Here is a 22,464-nt window from a genome sequence, read left to right as displayed (position 1 = left end):
CAATGTTTCAGGGGACTTTCTTTCTCTGATTTGACTATGTGAAACAGAAAAATGAAAAAAACAATCTTACACAGCTTTCAGTTTTAATTTGAGATTGCCTTACCATCGGGTTTTTCAAGCTTTTTTCACAGTCTTGGCTGTGAGTCTTTGTTGAAAAGATACTTTTTGGTGAAATTAGCAGTAAAGTGTTATGTCAGAAACATCCATAAAATATTAACTTGTATGTCAGTTCTGTATTTTACATCATAGAATGATGCAGTACTTCTAAATTAAAAAAAAATGATGTGTGTGTTCACTACTTTAAAATAAGGACTTATAAAAATGCTGAATCTAGAAAGTAGCTAATGCCAAATTATTTTCATGTGTAATCCTACTTACTAAAATGTAAGTTGAAACTTAGCTTTTGGATTTATTTCTGGTATTTGCCTTGTTGTTATTGCCTGAGTATGATCAATTAAACACACATGCACATCATGATAAGTTCTTTAGAGCTCTTTTAGAGGTAAGAAGTTCATGGCTTCATGTCCTTTTGCTTGTTTGTGGTTTTTGTTTGTATTTTGTGGAGCTTGGATGTAATTTTAAGAACAAGAATATCCTCACAGTTTATGACACTTTTTTTTACTTCCTCAGCTGTCAAAACAGTCACTTAAGTCTTCTCACAGGAGCTCTATTTAGTTGACAATCAAGCATAAATGTAAAAAAAGAAGAAAAAAAATTACAGATACTTTTTACTAACTTGGGTGTACATTTTGAAGACCAAGAACTGATGTTCCAATAATATATTTGCAAAGAGAATGCTTTTCTTTTCTGGAAAACTGTATAGTGCTAGCTGAAATCTATTGGTTTTATTTAATACTGACATAAAATAAATAAATTACTCAAGTTTCTTCTGTTGCAGGAAGTGTCACTGATGGGTGAATTTTAGACTCAGTGAAATTAATTATGATCTCCTGAAAAGTAAATCAGAGATGCAAACTTCTATAAAAAATGCACTAGTCTAGTATATACTGGCATAATATTTCAGAAATTCTTGAGATGATCTGCCTCTTATTAAAACAGACTTCATCAGAAACAAGAAATTTTTCTAAAGGCACATTTCCTCTTAAATAGTGGAGGGTGACTTGTGGAAGTAAGCAATTAAAAAGCCTATTTGGTTTTATTTCAATAGTTATTTAAAACCAAAAGACAAAAATGCAAATGTAAAAAAACCACCCCAGGGGTCTTACAGGTGTATGTAAGCAGCACCTAAATGCTTTTGCTAGAAATGGATTTGTGATCCCTGTCATGATCAAATTGTTAAGCGCTTTTGCTTAATAAAGTTACTTTTTGAATAACGCTAATTTGTCAGCTTCTGTTCTGATTTTGTCCTGGAAGGTTCCCTTTATCTCTACATCTGTGTCAACCATGCTAAGACACAAGACTGCCTTTCTCTAGTGCAAGGAGCGGATAGAGCTTCAAGAAAGAATTTGAACTTGAAAATGTAGACAGGAATAGTGGCAAATCAGTTAATAAAATGTTTCAGGATTTTTTTGCAGAGCAATGAGTTGTGTTGATATTCAGACATGATTCTTGTAGTCTGCTGTCAAGCCAAGTAAATTTACATTACAGTGGGGGAAAAAATCGATTAAACAAACAGCTGCATAATGATGATAAACCTCATGGAGATGGGGAGAGAGAGCAAGTTTCCACACTTTTGAGGACAGGCATGAGAGAGAGGATCAAAAGGCAAGCAGCTCAGCAGTGTGTACCCTCTGTTGTTGTCACATAGGCTGGCAGAAAATGAAAGTATCCAGCAAAGTCCTCAACATGTATTAAGTCAAGCCTAGCATAATAATATGAAAGACGATAGTATTTTTTCTCTTGTTTACAGGGTTGTTAAACATTGGAATGGTGGAGTCACCATCCCTGGAGGTTTTAAAGGAAAAACTGCACGTGGCACTCAGTGTCATGGTATGACTTATAAGGTGGTGGTTAGTCAGAGGTTGGACTTGATAATTTCAGATATCTTTTACAACCTCAGTGATTCTGTGATATTGTGATTTTTGTGTTGACAAAGGGCTTTATGTGCTTTTAAACCACCAAGTGTTATTTTGCTGTTAATAGCATACTTAGTCTTGGTAATCACAGTTTTAAACTATTGCAATTTTTCCATGTGTAAACTGCCTTTGTATTGGAAGTTTCCTGTTCAAAATGCGCTGGTAAACCTTTTCTTTCTGCCTGGGAACAAATTCTTAGTTTGTGAATAAGCACAAAATGAACTTGACTTGAAGAGTCTTATGTTGTATTAGGGACTGAGATGTGAAATAATACTCTAGCTAGCAACTGTACAGTGTTTTATCCATTATTTTGTTTATCCTTTTTTTAAAAAATATATTTTAATTTTTATTGTATGTCTCCATGCAAACTTGAAGAGTCTCTGTAAGTCTTGGGGTTTAGAGCAGCACACTTGAGGAAGGGTGTGCAGGCACTGGGATGCACCCGGACGAGGGCAGTGGGGCTGGTGGAAGGGCTGGAAGGGCTGTCCAGTGAGGGGCAGCTGAGGAGTTGGGGTTTGTCCTTTGTGGAGAAAAGGAGGCTGAGGAGTGACCTCACTGCTCTCTGCAGCTTCCTGGGGATGTTGTTGCAGAGGCAGCTGGATAATGCTCTTAACAACTTTTGTTTTTTGGTCAACCCAGAAGTGGTCAGGCTGTTGGACTAGATGATCATTATAGGCCTTTTTCAGTGCAGAATGTTCTGTTCAATTCATAAATAACTAGATGTATGGTGCTTACATTTCAGAGGGCTTTCTGTTGGCTTTCAGCTAAATCTATGCATACCTGTAAAAATTTCCTAGGACTCTCTGGAGTGTATTCAGTTCAGTGTGTTTACCATGTTACAATCTTCCTTAGCTTAATAAACTGAGTATGTTAAAACAAAACAGTCATTTCATTATAACACTGTTCTTCCTGCATCATACTGTATTGTTTTGTCAGCTACTTTGACATTTAAATCAATGTTTCAGTTAGGCTGTTGTATTAATGTTTTAAGAATGTTTCAGAAGAGTAATTTAATGTAAATTGCTTTCATTGGTGCAATATAAATATATTTTTAAATAGTTTATTATGATGATATTTTTCTGTACAGGAAAATCATAGGATGGTTTTAATTTATCCTGCTTTAGTTGTGTGCTAGGATAATACTGTCTTGCAGAAGAAATTTCTAGCATAAAGCTATAAATTGGTAGTCTAATACATGTGGATATTTTTGATGTAATTATCAGTAAAATATTCTCTTGATTTGTTGAAAAGTAAATGAGAATTGAGAAAGAATAATTTGCTATGTGATCTCAATTCTTTGAGTGGGAAGCATCTATTAAAAAAACCAACCCAGACTGAAGTGGGAAGAGGTCAGAAAGAAGTCTGATTACAAATTCAGATTATTCATCATGTTTTTTTTCAGTCTTTAAACTATTGCATAGCAGTAATTTACTGCTTTTTTTTTGTATTAAGCTGTTTCCATTCCTCTAAAGAAAGTATGTTTTGATTTTATGCTTTAAGCCCTCATATTAAATACCTTGACATAATGCATTTTACCCCTTTTAGACAGATTAGACCCCACTTGTCTATCTGTACGGAAATTTGTATCAAAGGTGATGAGTCCTCTAGATGATAAACATCTGTAAAAGAAAAAAAGAATGACCTAGAACTTTTCCACTGGAGTGTTACAGTTTTATTTAATCTTTTGCAAATTAAAAGCAGTATTTCTGCATCTACCTAAGAAGAATGTTTGGGTTTTTGTATCCTTAAAAGAAAGTACAATATATCCTTTCTGAGTCAACAGTCAGACTTTATTTAATTATGAAGGTTTTTTAAACTAAATTTGAGAATTATTTTTAGTAGTAAAAGTTTCTGTACTTATGTAACTTCTTTGAAACAATATAATGTCATTGCATAACAGCCTAATTCTGTATTCTATAAGCAGACTGGCACTATTAGAAAGGCAGTGGCTCTGCAGAAATGAATTGGTAAATCAGAGTGGAGTTACAAATAAGTGTAATTATTTGGAGTGCTGTCTTCACATAGTGTGGAAGCTTTCACAAAATCTTAAAATGGGCATACGTGACAAAAGCTGGTAGGAGTAGGAATGTGACACTCTAGAGTAAGTAGTAAGTAACAGACTTAATTTTTTCAGCTATAGTTGAAATATATATAGAAGCTATATAGAAGAAAGATTTTATGTGATTTTTATTTGAATAAAAATTTGTGAGTTTCTTTTGTGTTTAAGTACAAAGGGTTTATATATACTCTCTAATGCCAGGTATTATGAAGAGGATGAAAAATTGTAATTTAAGACCGTAAAGTCTGAAAATGTGGTTAAAATTTCTTTTTCCTTTGCATCTCACTGAAGCACAATTATTTGAGTCCATGTAGTCTCTTGATGAAATTTTCTACCATGCAAAGTATAGAAAAACTAGAAAGTGAAAAGTCTAATAATTTCCATATGTTTATACATTTAGAAAATAAAACATGTAATCGTTTTTAAGAAGAAACTCCTTGGAAATTTAGCACTTCAAGCTGTCCATGACACATAAAGCTTTTTAAGAATAGTCTTTACTTAGCTTTTTCTGGGGAGTGAGAAGAAGCCAGTTCTCTCAGGGTCTGTTCTCTAAAGAGACTAAAAAGCTAGTTCTCTAAACAAGCTGCATTTATATTTTCTTTTTCCTAGGTTGGCTGAAGACTTTTGATGATTACTTCAGAGATCAGACACAGCATATTTTAAATAACATGGTTATAAAACTGCAAGAAGACAACCGAAGGAAATTTATATGGTCTGAGGTTTCCTACTTTTCAAAATGGTGGGACGGAATAGATAGCCAAAAAAGAGATGCTGTTAAAAGGTTTGAGTACTGAATTTATCTTCTGTGTATCTTGTTTTAAGAGTTTGTGCATTTGACTACACTGTAAACTTGAGATTTCACTTGTGATGCGGAATTACTGGAAAAACCAACTGACTGCTTCAGTTCAGACTTTTTGGGCTTGGTTTGGTTTTCTCCCATTTGCAAAATAGGAATCTGCTCAGGAAAGTGCAGGCAAATTCTGAGTTGTCTAAAAATTTCGCTGAAAGTTCCCATGTACAACTATGAACATATCATTCAAATTGTAAGGGAGTAGCGAATATAATCTTGATTTGAAATCTCACTAAGGAATTTTCAATAAAATAAGTACGTCTTTCATTCTAGCTATTTATATATGGTATTTTTTTTCTTTTATAACACACATGAAGATTTGATGTGATTTTTATTTGCATAAAAATTATGAGTTTCTTTTGTGTTTTAGTACAAAGGGTTTTTAAAATCATGCATCTGCTTTAATGGTAAAGTACTATGTACTCTACATGCTTGCTCTTCTTAGCCATTTTTGAAATCACAAGTCAAAATGGAATATAGAAATAAAAGGTTTGCCTAGGCATTGAGATAAGGAAGCAGGCTGCTTGGATAAACTTGCACTATGGATCTAGTTTGGAGTTTTCAAAAACTGGGGATTTTTTTTCTTATTTTTGCTTGGCTTTTTTTTTCTTATTTTTGCTTGGCAGTTCTTAGCTGATCCTTGTGATAGTCTCCTTCTTGTGCCCCTCTTTGAGATGCATTAAGTCTGTGAGACCTTCACAGACTCAAAGGTTAGGTAAAGGTGGAAATTTTGGAATCTAGGCAAAAAGCTACTTATTAAAAAAAATTATCTGCAGTGGATGAGTATTATAGCTCCGCTGTGTGGTTTTTTGACGTAAAAATATCTCTTGGAACACAGTAAAGAGTAAATGACAGTAAAGAGTAAAAGACAGTCACTAGGGAAGTATGTCCTCTCTTCAGACGAGTCAGGTATTGGTTAAGCTGCACTTAAGACTGGAGAAACTTGGAGAAGCTGCTCTTAAGATTATTTTTGTTGCATGATTTTCATTACTCTTATGGGTGCCATCTGTGATGGGACTGAATTTTGATGAGTTCACTGTTGTTTTTTTTCTCGAATTCATTAAACACTTCCACACTGATGAACAGTGTAAGAACTGGAACTGTTGGGGCAACCTGGTGCTGGGAGTGTGATCTTTATGTTCACTGGCAATGGAGAGGCTGGGTCACCCTGTGACCTGGTTCAAAAAGGCATTTTGATGAGTGAGTTGTTCTGAAGCATTTGTAAATACAATAAACTTCCAAGATCTAACAGCTCTCTAAAACTCTAAAAAGAATATTAGATCAAAGGTGGGGAGATATTAGGGGAGATATTTCGAGCAGTGCTTGAAATGTGCAGTGTCTAAGCATCTTGCTCAGTTGGCCTTCAGTGCTGTGGTGCATTTGTTTTATTTTTGTAATCTGTGCAGGAAACAGCTTTCTTCCTGATTTTTAAAAAAATCTAATATATCACATGCAGTAGAACTGGTTTTCTTTGCACAAGGACATTAAATACTTCACTGTTCAGCAGTTCATTTTTTCCCTGTTTGATTAAAGGAATACAGCCCAGTGATGCAAGTAGCAAAAACAATTTAGATTTTGGAATCACATTGCTGTTGATTGCCTGTTGAGTATACTGAAATTGATTTTAAGAGTGTGTTTTCATATGGAATATTCTGAATATGATTTATATATTTGTCAGGTTAATAAAAGATGGACAATTTGAAATAGTAACAGGAGGATGGGTCATGCCTGATGAAGCTTCTTCTCATTATTTTGCTATAATTGACCAGCTGATAGAAGGGCATCAGTGGCTAGAAAAGAACCTTGGTATGTACATTAATCTAAAATTTAACTATGTTAATACAAGAAGTCAGTAAGAAAATACTTTTTTTTTTGTTAAATTTCTGAGGTGCTTAGAAGGCTCTTTTTGCTCAGCTTTCCTGAAACATTAAATCAGTTACAGGAAGCTTTTGGATCAAGTCTGGTATTTGCTATTCATGTTTGGTGATAAAAGTTCCTGGACAAAGTTATTTGAACAATTTTATGCCACAGCATTTTGTCTTGATCAATGTAAGACATGCATATAATATTGTCATAACCGAATACTAACACTAAGTTATGCTGAATTTTAGATCCCATGTCTGGTCTAAACAGCCTTTGCCTTTTCTGTCTTTTGAATATCATGACAAAATTCTTGAAATGACTTAAAAATTGATACTGCTTTTATGTGTTTGGATCTGTTCTGCCTGCTCTGTGTTCATTATGTGTTCATTAGATTCTCTTCTGAAAGGCTTTAAGAATATATATATATATATATATGTAGCAGCAGTAGTACTTGTAGTTATAAAGCCTAAACCCGTCGTAATGTCAGAATGGAGGAATTGCTGACTGCAGTTACATTGGCTGAACTGTTTTGCTGCCTTTGGGATGCTCTTTTGTTTAGTTCCATAGGAGGAGAGAAACCTTTTTATATAGAAAATATTTGTACAGTGATTTAAATAATAAATCAACATTATTTCACCCAATTAACTGGAATGATTTTGGAAAGCTGTTTCACTGTTGTTCTTAGATTGCAATTTCCATAAACACAGCTTGGCATAATTGGATGGGGAAGGGAAGACCTAATAAAAGGCAGGAGTTAGATGTAGCTCCTTTATTTACTTAGCATGAAGTTCAGTGAAAAGAGAGTATTAATAAACAAGATTCTATTGATCAACAAACCAATAAATTTAAAAAAAATTAGTTCTGGAAAAAAAAAAGATTAACATTATTTAAATAACAGTGAAATTTCAACAAGCTATTGCATTTATCTATCCACAGCTATTAATTTTCTTTCACATTTCTTTTTTAATTGTAATATCTCTTAATATCTTATCTACTTTAAGTGAAAGAGAATTTATATCAATTAATGATTCTGAATAAAGATATTTGATCAAATTTGAAACAGTGTAGCAGTGAGTACTTTTTTAAAGTCTTTAACTTTTTTAGAATGCCTTACTTATAAGATATTTTGTTTGCTTGTTTGTTTAACTGTTTAATTCTAGTTTTTTAACTCCAGGGCTCTGCAGAAGGTTTAACACTTAATTGGGTATATAATCTTGGAAATGTCATCTTTAGTACTCTCATTTGAATTATTGGAATAATTTTCATTGAGTGAAAATTAAAGCTTTTTCCTTTTTTAACAGGAGTAAAACCAAAGTCTGGATGGGCAATTGATCCATTTGGGCATTCACCAACAATGGCCTACCTTCTGAAGCGCACAGGATTTTCCAAAATGCTTATACAGAGAGTGCATTATTCAATTAAAAAACATTTTGCAACACAAAAGACACTAGAATTTTTTTGGAGACAGAACTGGGGTATGTGTTCTTCCTTTATGTCAATTTATTTTATTAATTTACACAGGTAAAATATGAAGACAACTTGAATAAGTACTGTGGAAATATTTACAGACAAGATTTAGCAGAGTTTGTCTAGACCTGAAAATTTTAAACTTGCAATTCTGTTTAAAAAAAAGCCTTTCATCTAGCTTAAATTTATGAGATTTTTTTTCTTTTTTCCCCCTCTTTGAATAACAGAAGGGGAAATGAGAATATTTGTGAGTTAGGAAAGGTACTAAATGCAAAACTGATATAATTGCCATTGTTCCTCTGATCTTCCTTTCTTTTCACTTTTATTTTTGCTTTTACCTTCTCTTATTTTTTCCATTCTGTCATATTCCTTGCAAAAGTAAAAAGGGTGAAAAATTCTTTTATTTAGTTTTACTTCTCTTCTTCCTCCTACTCCTTTATTTCCTACTATGTGGAAATAAAGTGTAGGAGGAGGAACATTTCAACTGATTCAAATATTGTATTAATGAGGCAATGACAGGCAGGTGATTGGCTTTTGGTTTGGTTTTTTCTTTGTTTCATTTTGATGTTTGGTTTTTTAAAGTTGTTGTTTTAATCCACTCAAAGTTTAAAAGATGTTTATTATTATTGTGTCTTATTACATCTAAAATTCTGAAAATGACAAGTTTTATCTGGGTAAAACACACCTAACATTTATTCCTGTCCTTCCCAATCAACTGGTGCTTCACTAGAACATTCTGATCTTGTTTGTATGTCTATTTTACCCTCTTTATACACATAAGGTACATGCAAAAATAGATTCAAGCTATGGATATTCAAAATAAGAAATTGTCTTTGTGTGGTAGCTTTTCAGTACAATCCTTGGACTAAGAACATGGGAGTGATTTACTTTCAGCAAATCTGAAAGGTTTTGTTTTAAAGTTTTACTCTATTTAATTCCAGATTTGGGATCCAGTACAGATATTCTTTGTCATATGATGCCTTTCTATAGCTATGATGTTCCTCATACTTGTGGTCCGGATCCAAAAATCTGCTGCCAGTTTGATTTCAAACGACTTCCTGGAGGAAGAATAAGTTGCCCTTGGAGAGTCCCACCAGAAGCCATTCATGCTGGAAATGTTCAACACAGGTACAGTTTTAACATAGTCCTCGAGGAAATAACCTTAAAAAAATGTAATTATGCTAGCCAGAGATGGCATCTGGCGTAGCTTGGTGAATTTAGTTCTGTTGTGGTTCAACGCCAGTGAGCAGCTCAGCTCCACTAAGCTCACTGCTGCCCTGGTGGGGGCGGGAAAGAGAATCAGAAGAGTAAAATGAGAAAACTCAAGGGTTGAGACAAAAAAAACCAACCTGAATGCTCCTAGTAAAACACCTCACAAAGCAAATAGTTCATTTGTTGTCTTCTTTTTCTAGTAAATTGCTTAAGTGAAACTTTTAACTTCTCTCCAATTAGCTGTCCTTAAGTTTGAGGTGAAGTCCCCAAGGTCCTATAGGGTGTCTTTTTACCTAATTGAGGAGAGAAACTTCTAACATTTTTTCCTTTTTATGGAGACAAAAGATAATTTTGTCATTCTCTCAACAGGAGACACACTCCTACAGTTTAGATGCAGGAGAGGCCTTGGCTCTGTGCAAGCCCTGCTCAGAAATAACAAAATCATCTCTCTGTTGCCAACCCTGTCATCAGAGCAAATCCAGATCACAGCGCCATACTGGCCACTGTGACTCTAGCCCAGCCAAAACCAGCACAAGCTTTTAAAATAAGCTTGTCATGGGTAAACAATACCTATTACATAACCTAGTGTTTGCTTCTTGGTTGGGAACGTTACTGTCAGTGAAATTAGAGGAAAAGTTATTCTTAAGGAAGTGGCATTTTAAAAAATTTTCCGTTCGTAATACATGAGTCCATCTCTAAATGACAGTCAGAGTACAGTCATCTGTTTGGAGCTGTGTTACTGGTTTACTGTGTTTTTTGTGAATTTTATGAACAGTGATCTGTCCCCTGCAAGTGAAACACTTCAGGGGCAGCACAATGTAGTGTGCTGTACAAACAGTGGGATATTTCCTGTGGTATATCCTTGAAAAACTTGGCATCCTGTGGCCTAAGTTTCCTGAAGTGTAAAACTTAGGTAAATCTGATTCCTGTTTTTTTGTACCCGGGGTGAAAATTTGTGGTTTTTTGTGCCCAGGGTGGAAATTCCTATGAACCTCAGTTTTCCTTTTCAGACAGAAACACTGAGTTGTTTTGCCCCAGTTAAGAATCAAATTTACACTTCTACAAAACTGCTTCTCAATTCTGGATGACGAGGTGGGGGGTGGAGGTAGCGAGTTGGGGAGGGAGAGTAAAGGAAAGAAAAAAGGGAAAAAACAAAAGAAAGGGAAGTGAATTAAACTGCCAAAGGTGTTTCCACAAAATAGTTGTATTCTGTGGTCCTATTGCTATCTTCAGGCTTCACACTACATCAGGTTTCCAAAGTTAAAAGTTGAGGCAGCTGTTTATAATTAGTGTAAATTACTGATCATAACAAATGTATTAAGGAGAGCAGGGTGACTTTTTGGTCCTTGGCGCTGAAGTTTTAAAGTGATGATGTGATTATGTTGCACTGCTTGTCTACATGTCATGTATGGATCACTTTTTTTCTGAGTATAATTTCTGACAAGCATCATGAAAACTTCACTTAAACAAAATTCAGTTACAAAATATTATTGAAGATAAAACCAAAATTAAGCAGAATACCTTACAACTGCTATATTTAAAGGTAGAAATTGGTATGATGATAGGAAAAAGGGGGTTTTAATGAAGCAGAGAAAAGAAAGATGATGGTGACAGGAGAAAAGTAGAAAAATTGTGACACACCCAGTGCCTATTGCATGTGAAGGAAAATTCATATGTCATTACATCAAAGTTTAAAAAATAAAAATCTTGACTATGTATCTTAATTAGCTGAGACAAATATTTCCTGAAGAGCGACAGCTTATATAACAAATACCTGAAACACAGAGGCAATAAATATAATTTAGAGTGTCTGCTTGAAATAGTCTTTTTAAGAGTCTTGGTTTTTAATTATTCTTAATCCCTGCACTTACCTAGATACAACTTTTGCACAACAATCTAAATTAGATCTTGAAAAAGAAATGGGTTTTTACATGTCAAAAGATATTTAAGAATAAGATAAATGGGGCAGGGATGTAGTGAACATATGATCAATTTGAAGTTATTATTGTCTCAATATGGTCTCTGAAGCTCAATATTTTGCATCAGCTTTTTTTAGATAAAAGCAGTTTTAGTGCCTAACAGGGAATTGAAACATCAGTATTCGGTATGATACCTATGGGAAAAGTAAAAGACTACCAGGTGATCTTTGAGTTGGAAGCCTGGATTATTTACATTTGGAACACTCAAACCACGCTTTTAGTATCCAGTTTCAAATAAACTCACTAAAACACAGGATGTTCTGATGGAGAATGCTAAAACATGCTATGTGTGTTTTTTGAAAAAGCTGGAATACTGTAGGCAACCAAAAATGTTATTGATCTGACCTCTATAATAACATGTTTCACAGTTGTTATGATGAGGAGATATATGAATTCCAGAATTGAAAAGTCTGTCTTTACATCATAAGTTTTCCAAGGTTATAGGTTTGCAGCACTCTAATTAATCTACCTCTTATCTCTGATTGCTTTAAGACTAGAAAAATACAGGACATCCATGGGTCAGAAAAAAGTTGATTAATTTAATAGACCAGGTTTAGATCACTGACCTTCTTTCGTGCCAAAGCTAATCCAAAAGTAATAAAACCCAGATCTTGCATACTCAGCTGGGACTGTTGCTTTTGATTTCAATACTCTTTTGGCCTTATATGTATATTAAAGAGATGCTGAGTTGAAAACTTTGGTCTAGTAGTTTCTAGGATTTCTCATTGCCTTGCCACTTAAGTTGTGGCTTGGTAAGAAGGAATGAAGCGGCAGCCTAATTGAAAACCTGTACTTGTGTAATTGCATTTCATAACAGCTGAGGTTATAAAGACTACTACTGCACTTTGCACTTGCTCTGATTTGCAGCTGCATCCTTATTCATATGTTTGAACTCTGAAGTGTGATGTTTTTCACACTAGGAAGAAAAAGCAGCTGTTGGTTGTTGTTGCTGTTGGGTTTTTTTGTATTTTTTTTTTCTGGGTTATTTGCTTTTTTTCCTTGAGTGTAAATGAGTTATTAGCAGAAGCACAGTTTGTTTCAGCGTGTCTCTCTCTCCCAAGCATGGAATAGGAGAGAATCTTTGCTGCAAGTTACGTGCTTCAGAGAAGTAGAGAATGGACTTTCCTCTTCACCAGCTGCTGTTCAAAAACCCAGTTTTGCCCTTCAGCTTTTTTATCTTTATGGTTGCGTTGTATGGTCATGTGGTGGTTAATGTTTGTGATTGCCTACCTCAGGTGGCTGTTGCTCCTATTCCTTTGAATAGGAGGGATCAAAACCAGCCATGTTTATTGTTTTGGTACTTATTTACTCAAATACTTGGTTTTTTTTTGCATTAAAAGAAATTGTGGTACAAAAAAAATTTTCTTTATTTGTGAAAGGTCTCAAGCATTCAGTGATAACCTGAAAGCTTGAAAACAAAAAGATTATTATGGCTGATCTCCTGTGTGGTTTTCAGATTTTCATTCAGGTAGGCAGGATAAACATATCAAAATGCACCTACTTCTATTTAATGGGGAAACAATAAAGGGGAAAAAAGTGATGAGATTCAGTGGAAACTTTTTTTTTCCTCCAGAGGTATTTTTTTGTCTTCACTGTGCTCTGTCTGGACCTTTCTGCAGGCACTTTCACACTCCTGTATGAATTAATGATTTGGGAAGTTATTTGAGATAAATGTAGAAGGATATCCTAAATTGATGTTCTTTGGTGGTTTTGCAATTAAAAGTGGTTTGCAATTGAGGAAAATCTTGCTGTTCCCTTAAAAACCACATAATAATCCCACAGCTATCAGAACTTTAGGAAAGAGAGAGCAGCAATACTGATGAGTTTTGCTGGATATTTGGAGAGAAACCCAAGGAGGACTTTGAAGAGAGATGTCAAAGTCAAATATCCTGTTACCTGTAACCTGTATATTTCGAGAGATTCAACACTAAAATATGTTTTCAACCATAGCCTATATGTGGAAAATTTGAGTTAGACAGGTTCCTTAGAAGGAAGCATTGCCAAGTCTTGTGTTATGCCAGTTGTTCTGGCAGCTGTGTGGTGAGGAAACTTCTGTGTTTAAATCTTACAAACTGTTGAAAGTCATGGAAAGTATTGATTGGCAGGCTGAACTAGAAATCCACTAATAGGGGACAGGGGGAAGACACCAGGCGGGTAAATTCTAAACTTGTTAGAACTCTGTAGATCCTTAATTAAAGTTAATATTGTGGCCCCTTTCTCCCTCCAGAACACAGTCAGACCTTGTGTCTATGCAGTACTTCCGCAATCAGATAAATAAGTAAGCTTTGACATGCTTCACAAAGAAAGAGGGGTTTCAAATATATTGGACTATAAATTCCGCATAAATGTTTAAATAGCAATTCTTCAAGAGTGTCAGTTGAAAGGTGATTTTGCTAGATCATCTATTAAAAAGATTTGAAGAACCAAAAGAACCTCATTAGAATCTGAATTTTATGGTATTTTTTCTTTAAAATCTTGGAATTTGTATTTCTGTTTTCTTAAAGGTTACTACAGTTTTTATGTCCTATGAGAATTTTAATTAGAGAGTATCAGCATCTGAAGATGCTGATAATAATTGTGACTTGGAGGGGGAGGGTTGAAAATGGACTTTTTCAGTAACCTAGATACCAGTCTTGTGATTCTTAATACATTGCTGATGTGGAACTGATAGTTTACCCATCCTAGAATTAGTAGGTGCCAATGTGTAATTCTGCATTTTTTTCTCTGTGTGCATGTGTGAGTATTTTGTTTCTGGATTTGGTAGGTTAGGGTTTGTTTGGTTTTTTTTTTAAGGCCAAAAGCATAAAAACAGTGGGTTTAATTTAAAGATTCAAGAAGGAAGGCTTTAAGACATTTAAGAACCTGGCTGAAGGGAGAACAGTGATTTTTAGCAGCAAACTTCCTCCTGCATTGGTTTTTTTTTTTTTATTTGCAAGGCTGGAGTTCCTCAGAGATTAATCTGTGGGCAGTTTTTCTGCCAAGGACATGAAGATATAAGCAAAGTATCAAAGGAAGGTGCCAGAGGGGATGGAAAGAGCTTGCTTATTATGGTAAATAGGGGCTGGAGAGGATTAGGATTGTTATCTAAATATAAAGCAGGTAAACATAATTTGAACTGGAGGTTAGTTTTGGCAGAGGCACAAATTGATCCAGACTGCCCTACTGCTTGAGATGAAGCTTGATAAGCTTATTGAAGGATTTAATTAGCGTGGTGTTTGCAACAATAGTAGGTTGAATATGGTGTCCCAACGGGGGGAATTGCATCCAGCTTTTTGTTACGACGTGAGATAACAGAGTTTTGTATGTCTTGTTTGGTGTCATCCTAATACACAACTTGATATCTAAGAATTGTCTTGCCAAATGCTGACTTTTTTCCCTCTGTCTTCTGAATTGCTCTTCTTTTTTCTCTCCTCAAGGGCTTGGATGATATTAGATCAATACAGGAAGAAGTCAAAGCTTTTCCGTACAAAAGTTCTGTTAGCTCCACTTGGGGACGATTTCCGCTACACCGAGAGCTCTGAATGGGATCAGCAGTACCAGAATTATCAGAAGCTGTTTGATTATATGAATTCTCGTCCTGAGTGGCATGTTAAGGTAACTACAGCACATTTTCTGGTTTGTTGAGAAAACAGTATTTCCCAATATTCTGTGATTCTTCATGGAAAAAGTAATTGTGGTTAGGTTTGGATGTTTTTTCAAATGTGAATCTTTATATATTATTTAACAGCAGATTGATGTGTCTTGGTAGCTTACATTTTTTTTACCTTTACTGCCTTCTCTCCCCCCCAAACAAAAACGTTGCTATTAATAATATTGGCTTGAAAACTATAGATAGCTTCCAAACTAGATTAATTTGAAGAGTAGCTAGTAGGTTTAATTGTTTTCTCAGATTGTTTTCACAAGCTTCAGGCATTGTTACTTAAGACTCACAGACATTGTTAATTCAAACTATTGTATTTTCTTATTAGAAGTTGAAGAAGGTTTTGCTGCTTTATTTGTGTCCTCTTGGTTTTACATCCCAAAACAAACCAAAAAGTCTTAAGAGATGCCATTGCTGGCACATGTTGTTGAATATGATAAAATCTGAGACTGAGCTGGCTACAGAAGGACTGAGTATATTAACACAATTATCAGAGGAGGTGCACTTCAAATCAACAATTTTGTGTAAGAGTTAAAACACACATTCATATGCCCTAATGTGTACTTCTTGAAGTACGAGGTGGCCCTAGGGACTTCTGGTACTATAAATATTCTCTGTATTCTGACAGCTTCTCATCATCTTTCAGCATGACATTAACAAATGGGGGCCACAACCTTGGGTTTTTTGAGTGTTACCTGAGAGTGCACTTTTGCTTGCTTTCACATTTAGGCTTTTTTTTTAACCTGGTCTGATATCTTTCATATGGTTTGTGCGTGCATCTGTTTTTCCTTATATTTTCTGAGACCTCCCCGATTCTTCCAACTGTCCATTGGAGTAGTGTCTGTAGTATGTTATTACTTTCTGCTGACTTCTGGACTTGTATTCTGCATAAGAAAGATGATTTCTTGGGATTATATTTTATCTGAAAACTCAATTTTATGTCTTTCCTGTGGGATGTGGATGACATGATGTATGGTGAAGGACCACTTTGTCCTGCTGGAGGGAGGCAGACCTGCAGAGTACTCTTCAATTTTCTTTAATCTAAAGCCTATCTTTGAAAACTTAAGCTTGCTGCTATCACTACCTTTACTTCTGTCAAAAATGTGTTTACTGTGCAGGTAATTACTCTTTGAATACTAACAGCAACATATTTTCTGTAGTTCTTACTAACCTGGGCTGGATGATTTTGTCTCTGGGGCAAAAACTGAAGCCTCTGAAGTCATTCTTCAAGAACCAGTGCTGTCCTAAGATCTCTGAAAGTTCCTCTTCTGAAAGGTTCTGCTCAGCCCATTGTCAAGGATTCTAGCAGTCTACTTCATTAGGCTGGTCACATTAACCCTTGGTTCCCTCACGGAAGTATCTGACCCTTTTTATGGTTTTTAATACCCAGACAAAAAGAAACAAAATCCTCTGTGTCTGCTGCTTCACATCTAGGGTATTTTGATCAGCTGGAACACTGTTGGCATCAGAGCATTTCTCCTTTCCATTTTGTTCAGATACTTAGGTTTTCCTCTGTCTGTTCTTGTTACTCTTTTTTTTCTTTCTTAGTTGTTTGTTGCCTGTCTGTTGGGTTTTTTTTTTTTTTGGGTTTTTCTGCTTTGGTTTGATTTTTTGTTTTGTTTGAAACTGATGTCATTTATTCTCGAAAATATGAGCTTAAATGGAGACACATTTTCTTTCTTTCACACTCTTCTGCACTTTCCCTAGTGGAATGTAACTCCACAGGCAAGCAACAGGGCATGCTCAGCTATGTAATAATCTAGATTATATAAAGGAAGAGTTCACATTTCTTCCTGAAGTGCTGAGATGCCTGGGATATTACTGCTTACACAAGGGAGTGCCTACTCTGCCTTTCTGATCTGAAGGGAGATTTACTCTTTCAGACAGCTCTTTGTGATGTTTATCTAGTGGATATGTCTGTTAGCACTGAGATTCTCCTGCCAGCCACTATTCTGTTCTAAAAGTGTGTGGTACATCACTGTAAAACATACCTATTTTGCTCTTGAGGAATTCAATCTCCCATTCAGAGATTTCCTTTACATCTATTATACATAAATCGAGCTGAGTCTTTTACTATGCCAATAGAAGACTCTACCTGGTTATTCCACTATTTTCATTCACCTGACTTCGATGCTTCCTCTGGTGAGGGTTTACTCCTCTGATTCAATGCAGAAGTGAGATCGTCTCTGTGTCTTCTCTTGGTGTGTTGGTTTTGTTTGTTATTTTCTACTTGCAGGTGCCTATGATAGTGAGGGAAAAGAGCAAGTATCCTAAAAGAGCCTGATAAGACAAAGTTTACTAACAGTGGGATTTCAGGGGCAATATGTATCTTTCTTTGCTTTACTGCCATTTAAACTGGCAAGTTACTATATTGTCTCCACCTAACGAATACTTGGAATATGTGAACGACTTTGAAGTGAAAGTGTTTGGGGTTTTTAAAAGATTAAAAAGTGTGATTTTGTTGTCACAGTGATAGTCTGATACTCCTTATATTCCAAGTAATTTTGAAAAAGATTTTTAATAAAACTTGATTTTATAAATTCCAACATGCTATATTGTATACTTGTTGTTAAACATAATAATAGTAATGGGAAATAAAGTTACTTGATATTATCATTATAGTTTACGGTGGTGGTATTTCTGGTAACATAATGTGGTCTTCTGTCCTGTTCCAGCTTCCATTAATTTTTTTTATACCTTCATTTGAAATCCATTTTGCCATCTATGCTTCTTTAACAACATTTCTCAATAGTAACAACATTGATGCCAATCATTTATTTACTCTTTTTTTTGTTCCCCTGAATCTTAAGGATACCAGTCTTTGACCTACCCTGTCAAGATCTGCTATTACCATGCCACAGCATTTTTAAAAATGACCAGAAGATAATTAATTAATTTTTTTTGCTCCCACATGTTACATTTCTTAATGCAATTTCTTTGTACAGAATTTAAGGAGTCAACTTCTGAAAACAAATGCTGATTTCTTTTTTTTTGATGAAAAGTAATCTTTTGGGTTAAGCAAGATCTGGAGCACAAGAGAGCTAATTTTGAAAACAGGATTAGGAGAACTATGTTTTTGTTGCATTACAAAAATTTCTTCCTTAGCCCAGACAGCTACTTGGGTAATATTGAGTTGTTGCTTAGCTTGCGTATCACTGACTTACTCGTAAGATATGAAACAATGCTTCACTTGTTTGTTGACATTTAGATATTATTTTATATATCTATTTAAATAATAATAGTAAAAAAATAACATATCTTGAGTTGTAGAATGGTTTTGGTTGGAGGAGACCTTTAGAACGGTCTCGTTCAACTGCCCTGTAATGAGCAGAGAGAAAGCAGAGACACCTTCAAAGATTGCCCCAGAGTCCCATCCAATTCAGCCTTGAGTGTTCCCAGAGATGGGGCATCCACAGCCTCTGGGGGCACCTTGGGTGTATCGCCTCTCTCTCGTATTAAAAGTTGTCTTCATATCTAGTCTGAATCTATCCTCTTTTAGTTTAAAACCATTACCTCTTGTTTTAGCACAAGAGGTCCAACTAAAAGCCTGTCCCTATCTTAGTTGCAAGGGCCCTTTCTGTACTGAAAGGCTACAGCAAGGTGTCCCCAGAGCCTTCTCCTCTACAGGCTGAACAACCACATCTCTCTCAACCTTTCCTCAGAGGGAAGGTGTTTCTTTAGCCACTTTTGTGACTCTTCTCTGGACAGGCTCCCACAGATCCATCTCTCTCTTGTACTGAATTGATATGCCTTTTTTGAAAATATTTCTTGTATTGAGTTTTGAAATGCTATCCAGCTTGTCTGAAAAGTGTGCAGGGGAACTTTAAAATTTTTTAGGATAGGTTTTCTGCTGTAAATCTGCTGGAAGAGTTGTGTGTTTCTGAAGTGTATATGGAACCAAGCATATTCATTGTCTCTGTATTTTCTGCATAATGAAAATGGAACTTTGTTACAGTAATTTTAATTTTCATTCAGGCCCAGTTTGGAACTTTATCTGATTACTTTGAAGCTCTGCTCAAAGAAAGCAATTTGGGTGAAAAGAGCAGCAATTCACTTTTTCCCGTTTTAAGTGGAGACTTCTTCACCTATGCAGACAGAGATCATCATTACTGGAGTGGGTACTTTACATCACGACCCTTTTATAAACGCCTGGACAGAGTCTTGGAATCCTACATAAGGTAAATCCTGCCATCCAGTACATTCATAATGTGTTTCTTGGCACACAGGAGAGATTAATGTGTAAGTATTTGTCATGGTTTAACCTCAGGCAGCCCCCTGCTCGCTCCCCCACCAGCAGGATCTTGAGCAGAATTGGAAGGGTGAAGGCTACAAAACAGCCTGGAATGTTGAGTACCAAGTGGTCTAAGACTACTGTTCTTCTGAAAGCTGTCTGCATCTTCTTTAAAGAAAAAAAATCATTGCTGAATTTTGGTAATTGAGTATTTAAACGGTTCTCCCTTGTAGCAGACATATGATGATTTAACTGCGTTATAGAGCTCCAGAAGGAAATCCAGGGCAGATGGATGCGATGTAAATTCTGAACATTCCATGTATAGCCTTCCTGAAGGATTACAATTTTTTTTGCTGTAATGGATGCTGCAGTATCCAACGGGCAAGAGAGGTGTGGAAAGTGGCATTTCCAAGCAAGCTTGGAAAGTAGTGTTTTGGAGGCAGATACGAGTACCTTTAAAAAGAGGAACTGTTTCTAGCAGAGCTTGTTTTATTTCTTCCCAGGAATCCAGTTTTTACTGTGGTAATGTGGATGATTCATCACAGGAATCTTTAATTTTCAGTGAAAATAATGTTGTTTAATACTGCTGTTGGAGAAGTCAAGATGCACAAGAGAACAGGAAAAGAAGGACAGATAATATTTTTATAAATTCAATTATCTAGCTAATTGTTTTTTTCAGTTTAGATTAATTTCCTTTCTGTTTCTTAAAATGCACCAAGGATTTAATTTCATTCAGCTTCATCATAGTCTATTTTTTCAAGATTTTTAGTTTTGGTTACTTAATTGTCGTTTTCCTGTTTTTTATTACATAGATTACAGAAAATTTCATATGAGTTTGTTTGTAGTATTTAAAACTTTACATTAATAAAGAGATTCCTTAATTTAAATGTTTCAGTTGCCTTCAACTTCTGAAAAAGGTATAGGTAAAGAATCTCTGGAGAAACACTAATCTGTCAATGCTCTTATGTATTAAAGTATAGTTTTAAAAAGTACCTGGGAAGTTTTTAGTTTTTCATTATCCTTTGTAAATAAGATCTAAGGAAAAAATGCATAGATGTGTTCTCATTTTTTTAATATAAGGTTTTTTGTCAGTGTTGTTTTCAGAAACCATGAGAATCTTCATGAGGGTCACATTAGCTATGAGAACAGCAGGAGTAGGGTTTTTATCTTTTTTTATTTCTTTAAAGTCAAAGGGAATACAGTAGGATCGTATTTAATCCTCAAATTCATGATAACTATTTCCATAGTATGTTTGAGCTCACATCCCTCTGTCTGGTGTATGCTCATGTTTGTGAGAGAAGGAGCCATGAACAGAAGATAAATATGTGTGTGTGTGCTCTTTACCAAGGATGAAGGTTTTTAATTTCCAGCAGTACCTGAATTAAGCAGCACTTCCCTGTTACATAATAGCCAGGAGATAATGTTCAGCCCCAGGACCCAATAAGAAAACTAACCATTTAAGCAAGAGAAGAGTTGGTTGTTTAAGGTTTTTCCTGTTTGAAAAGAGTTTTTTTGGGAGTTGTGTAGTAAAGAAGTGTAAGAAAGCTTAAGGATTTTATAATGGAGATTGACAGTGATTTGAGTCATTACTGACTTTTTAATCTTAAGTGAGAGATGGATGGATGGACGGATGGATGGACGGATGGATGGATTGAAGGAGTTTAAAGAGTGATATAATATGTGACCAGAAGTTTATTTAATGCAATGAAAAGATTTAAAGAACAGCAGCATAGTTTGAGACAAGTTAGGGACACAATTTTTTGTTTTATTAGTTACTGATGTGAACAGGGAAAAATTACAGTAAATCTGAAAAAAAAAAAAATTGAACTAATTTATAAGGTGAATACTAGTGATACTTCTAACTATGCAGATGGATAGAAAATACTACACCTTGAGAGTTCAAAATCTCTTGGAAATATTATTTATTTAGGTTAAATAGAAGCTGGACCTAGGTAAGGTAAGTTAGTGCAGGCCTTGACAAATAAGTGAAGCAAATTTTGGTCTATTTGCTGTGTCCTATCAGGGACAGGTGCTACAAATTAAAATGAAACTGAAAATTCCTGAAAATTGTATTAGGTCATCTGCAGTAGTTTGAAACAGATGTGAGAAAACCAAGGCTTTATACAGCTTATATGAAAAGGTATTAGATGCTTACCTATAAGCCAAAGTGTTCTCTAATACAGTGTGTATTTCTGAGTGTCTTTCATCATTGAACATTGAACCTTTTTAGCATTTAGAAAAATACTGAGATATGGAAGGAAAATTCTGCATCTGAGAGATGTCCCTATTAATAAAAAAGAAAATTAAATTAAAATTATTTGTGGGGAAGAAAATCTCACTTTATTTAAAGGACTAAAATTTGTTGTGTTCTCTTCTTTATAGCAAAGTTAGGTCAGTGTTAAGTGACTAACTTGATTTTTTAAAAAGAGGTAGCATGCTTTAGAACAGGGCTTATTCACTAGATGAATGAGCGTCTGATGACTTTTTTTCAACTAAAATATTTTCATTTTTCTTTCAAATTAAGCTGCAAGAGGACAAAGTAGCAGGGATTTTTAGAAGTAGGAATTTGCATTAAGTAACATTTAAATTACAGTGATTAAGGTTAATCTAGCACTGGTAATTAAATATAGGACTTAAAACTTCTTAACACCTTGATTTTGTATGTAGTTTATGAGCAATTATCTAACTGGTAGGAGCAAAATCTTCACCTGCTCATGAAATATTGACAATATGAGAATAATTTAGGCTGCTATATGTATAGTGCACCTTTCAGTTTACTTGGGTACATGGTAGCTGCAGGTTTTAGATAACTGTTACCTATGTGTTGTATAAAGATGAAGAGAAAATTAAATTGGGAGGAATTTTTCATGTTAACAATTAATACCATGCATAGTCTAAAAACCAAGGGGTTTTTTATTAAGTTTTTTGTTTTATGTAGTTTAAAATTCAACACATGCCCTCACTGACAACTTTGGTAAATAAAAGATTTGACTTATTTTCCTTTTCTTTTTAATTTATTACTTGCAGGCCTAGAAGTTAACATTACTAGAAAAATATGTTGTTGTGATTTCTTCGCTTTTTATGTCATTAACCTGTATCATCTTTGTTGCTTCAAGTACTCGAGAAA

General features: G+C 35.0%; 1 protein-coding gene across 1 annotated transcript in view; it reads left to right on the top strand.

Moving 5' to 3' along the window:
• The window catches only part of MAN2A1 (mannosidase alpha class 2A member 1), a 93,568-nt gene that overhangs the window by 11,124 nt on the left and 59,980 nt on the right, over positions 1-22,464 (top strand). Inside the window, exons 3-8 of the mRNA XM_005428027.3 lie at positions 4,705-4,876; positions 6,624-6,751; positions 8,110-8,283; positions 9,217-9,403; positions 14,883-15,060; positions 19,082-19,284. Coding sequence (XP_005428084.2) covers positions 4,705-4,876; positions 6,624-6,751; positions 8,110-8,283; positions 9,217-9,403; positions 14,883-15,060; positions 19,082-19,284 — 1,042 coding nt within the window. The remainder of the gene's footprint in view (positions 1-4,704; positions 4,877-6,623; positions 6,752-8,109; positions 8,284-9,216; positions 9,404-14,882; positions 15,061-19,081; positions 19,285-22,464) is intronic.

This window comes from Geospiza fortis, unplaced genomic scaffold (genome assembly GCF_000277835.1).
Source record: "Geospiza fortis unplaced genomic scaffold, GeoFor_1.0 scaffold447, whole genome shotgun sequence".
Classification (NCBI taxonomy): domain Eukaryota; kingdom Metazoa; phylum Chordata; class Aves; order Passeriformes; family Thraupidae; genus Geospiza; species Geospiza fortis.
This window is presented reverse-complemented; position numbering and strand designations above follow the sequence as displayed.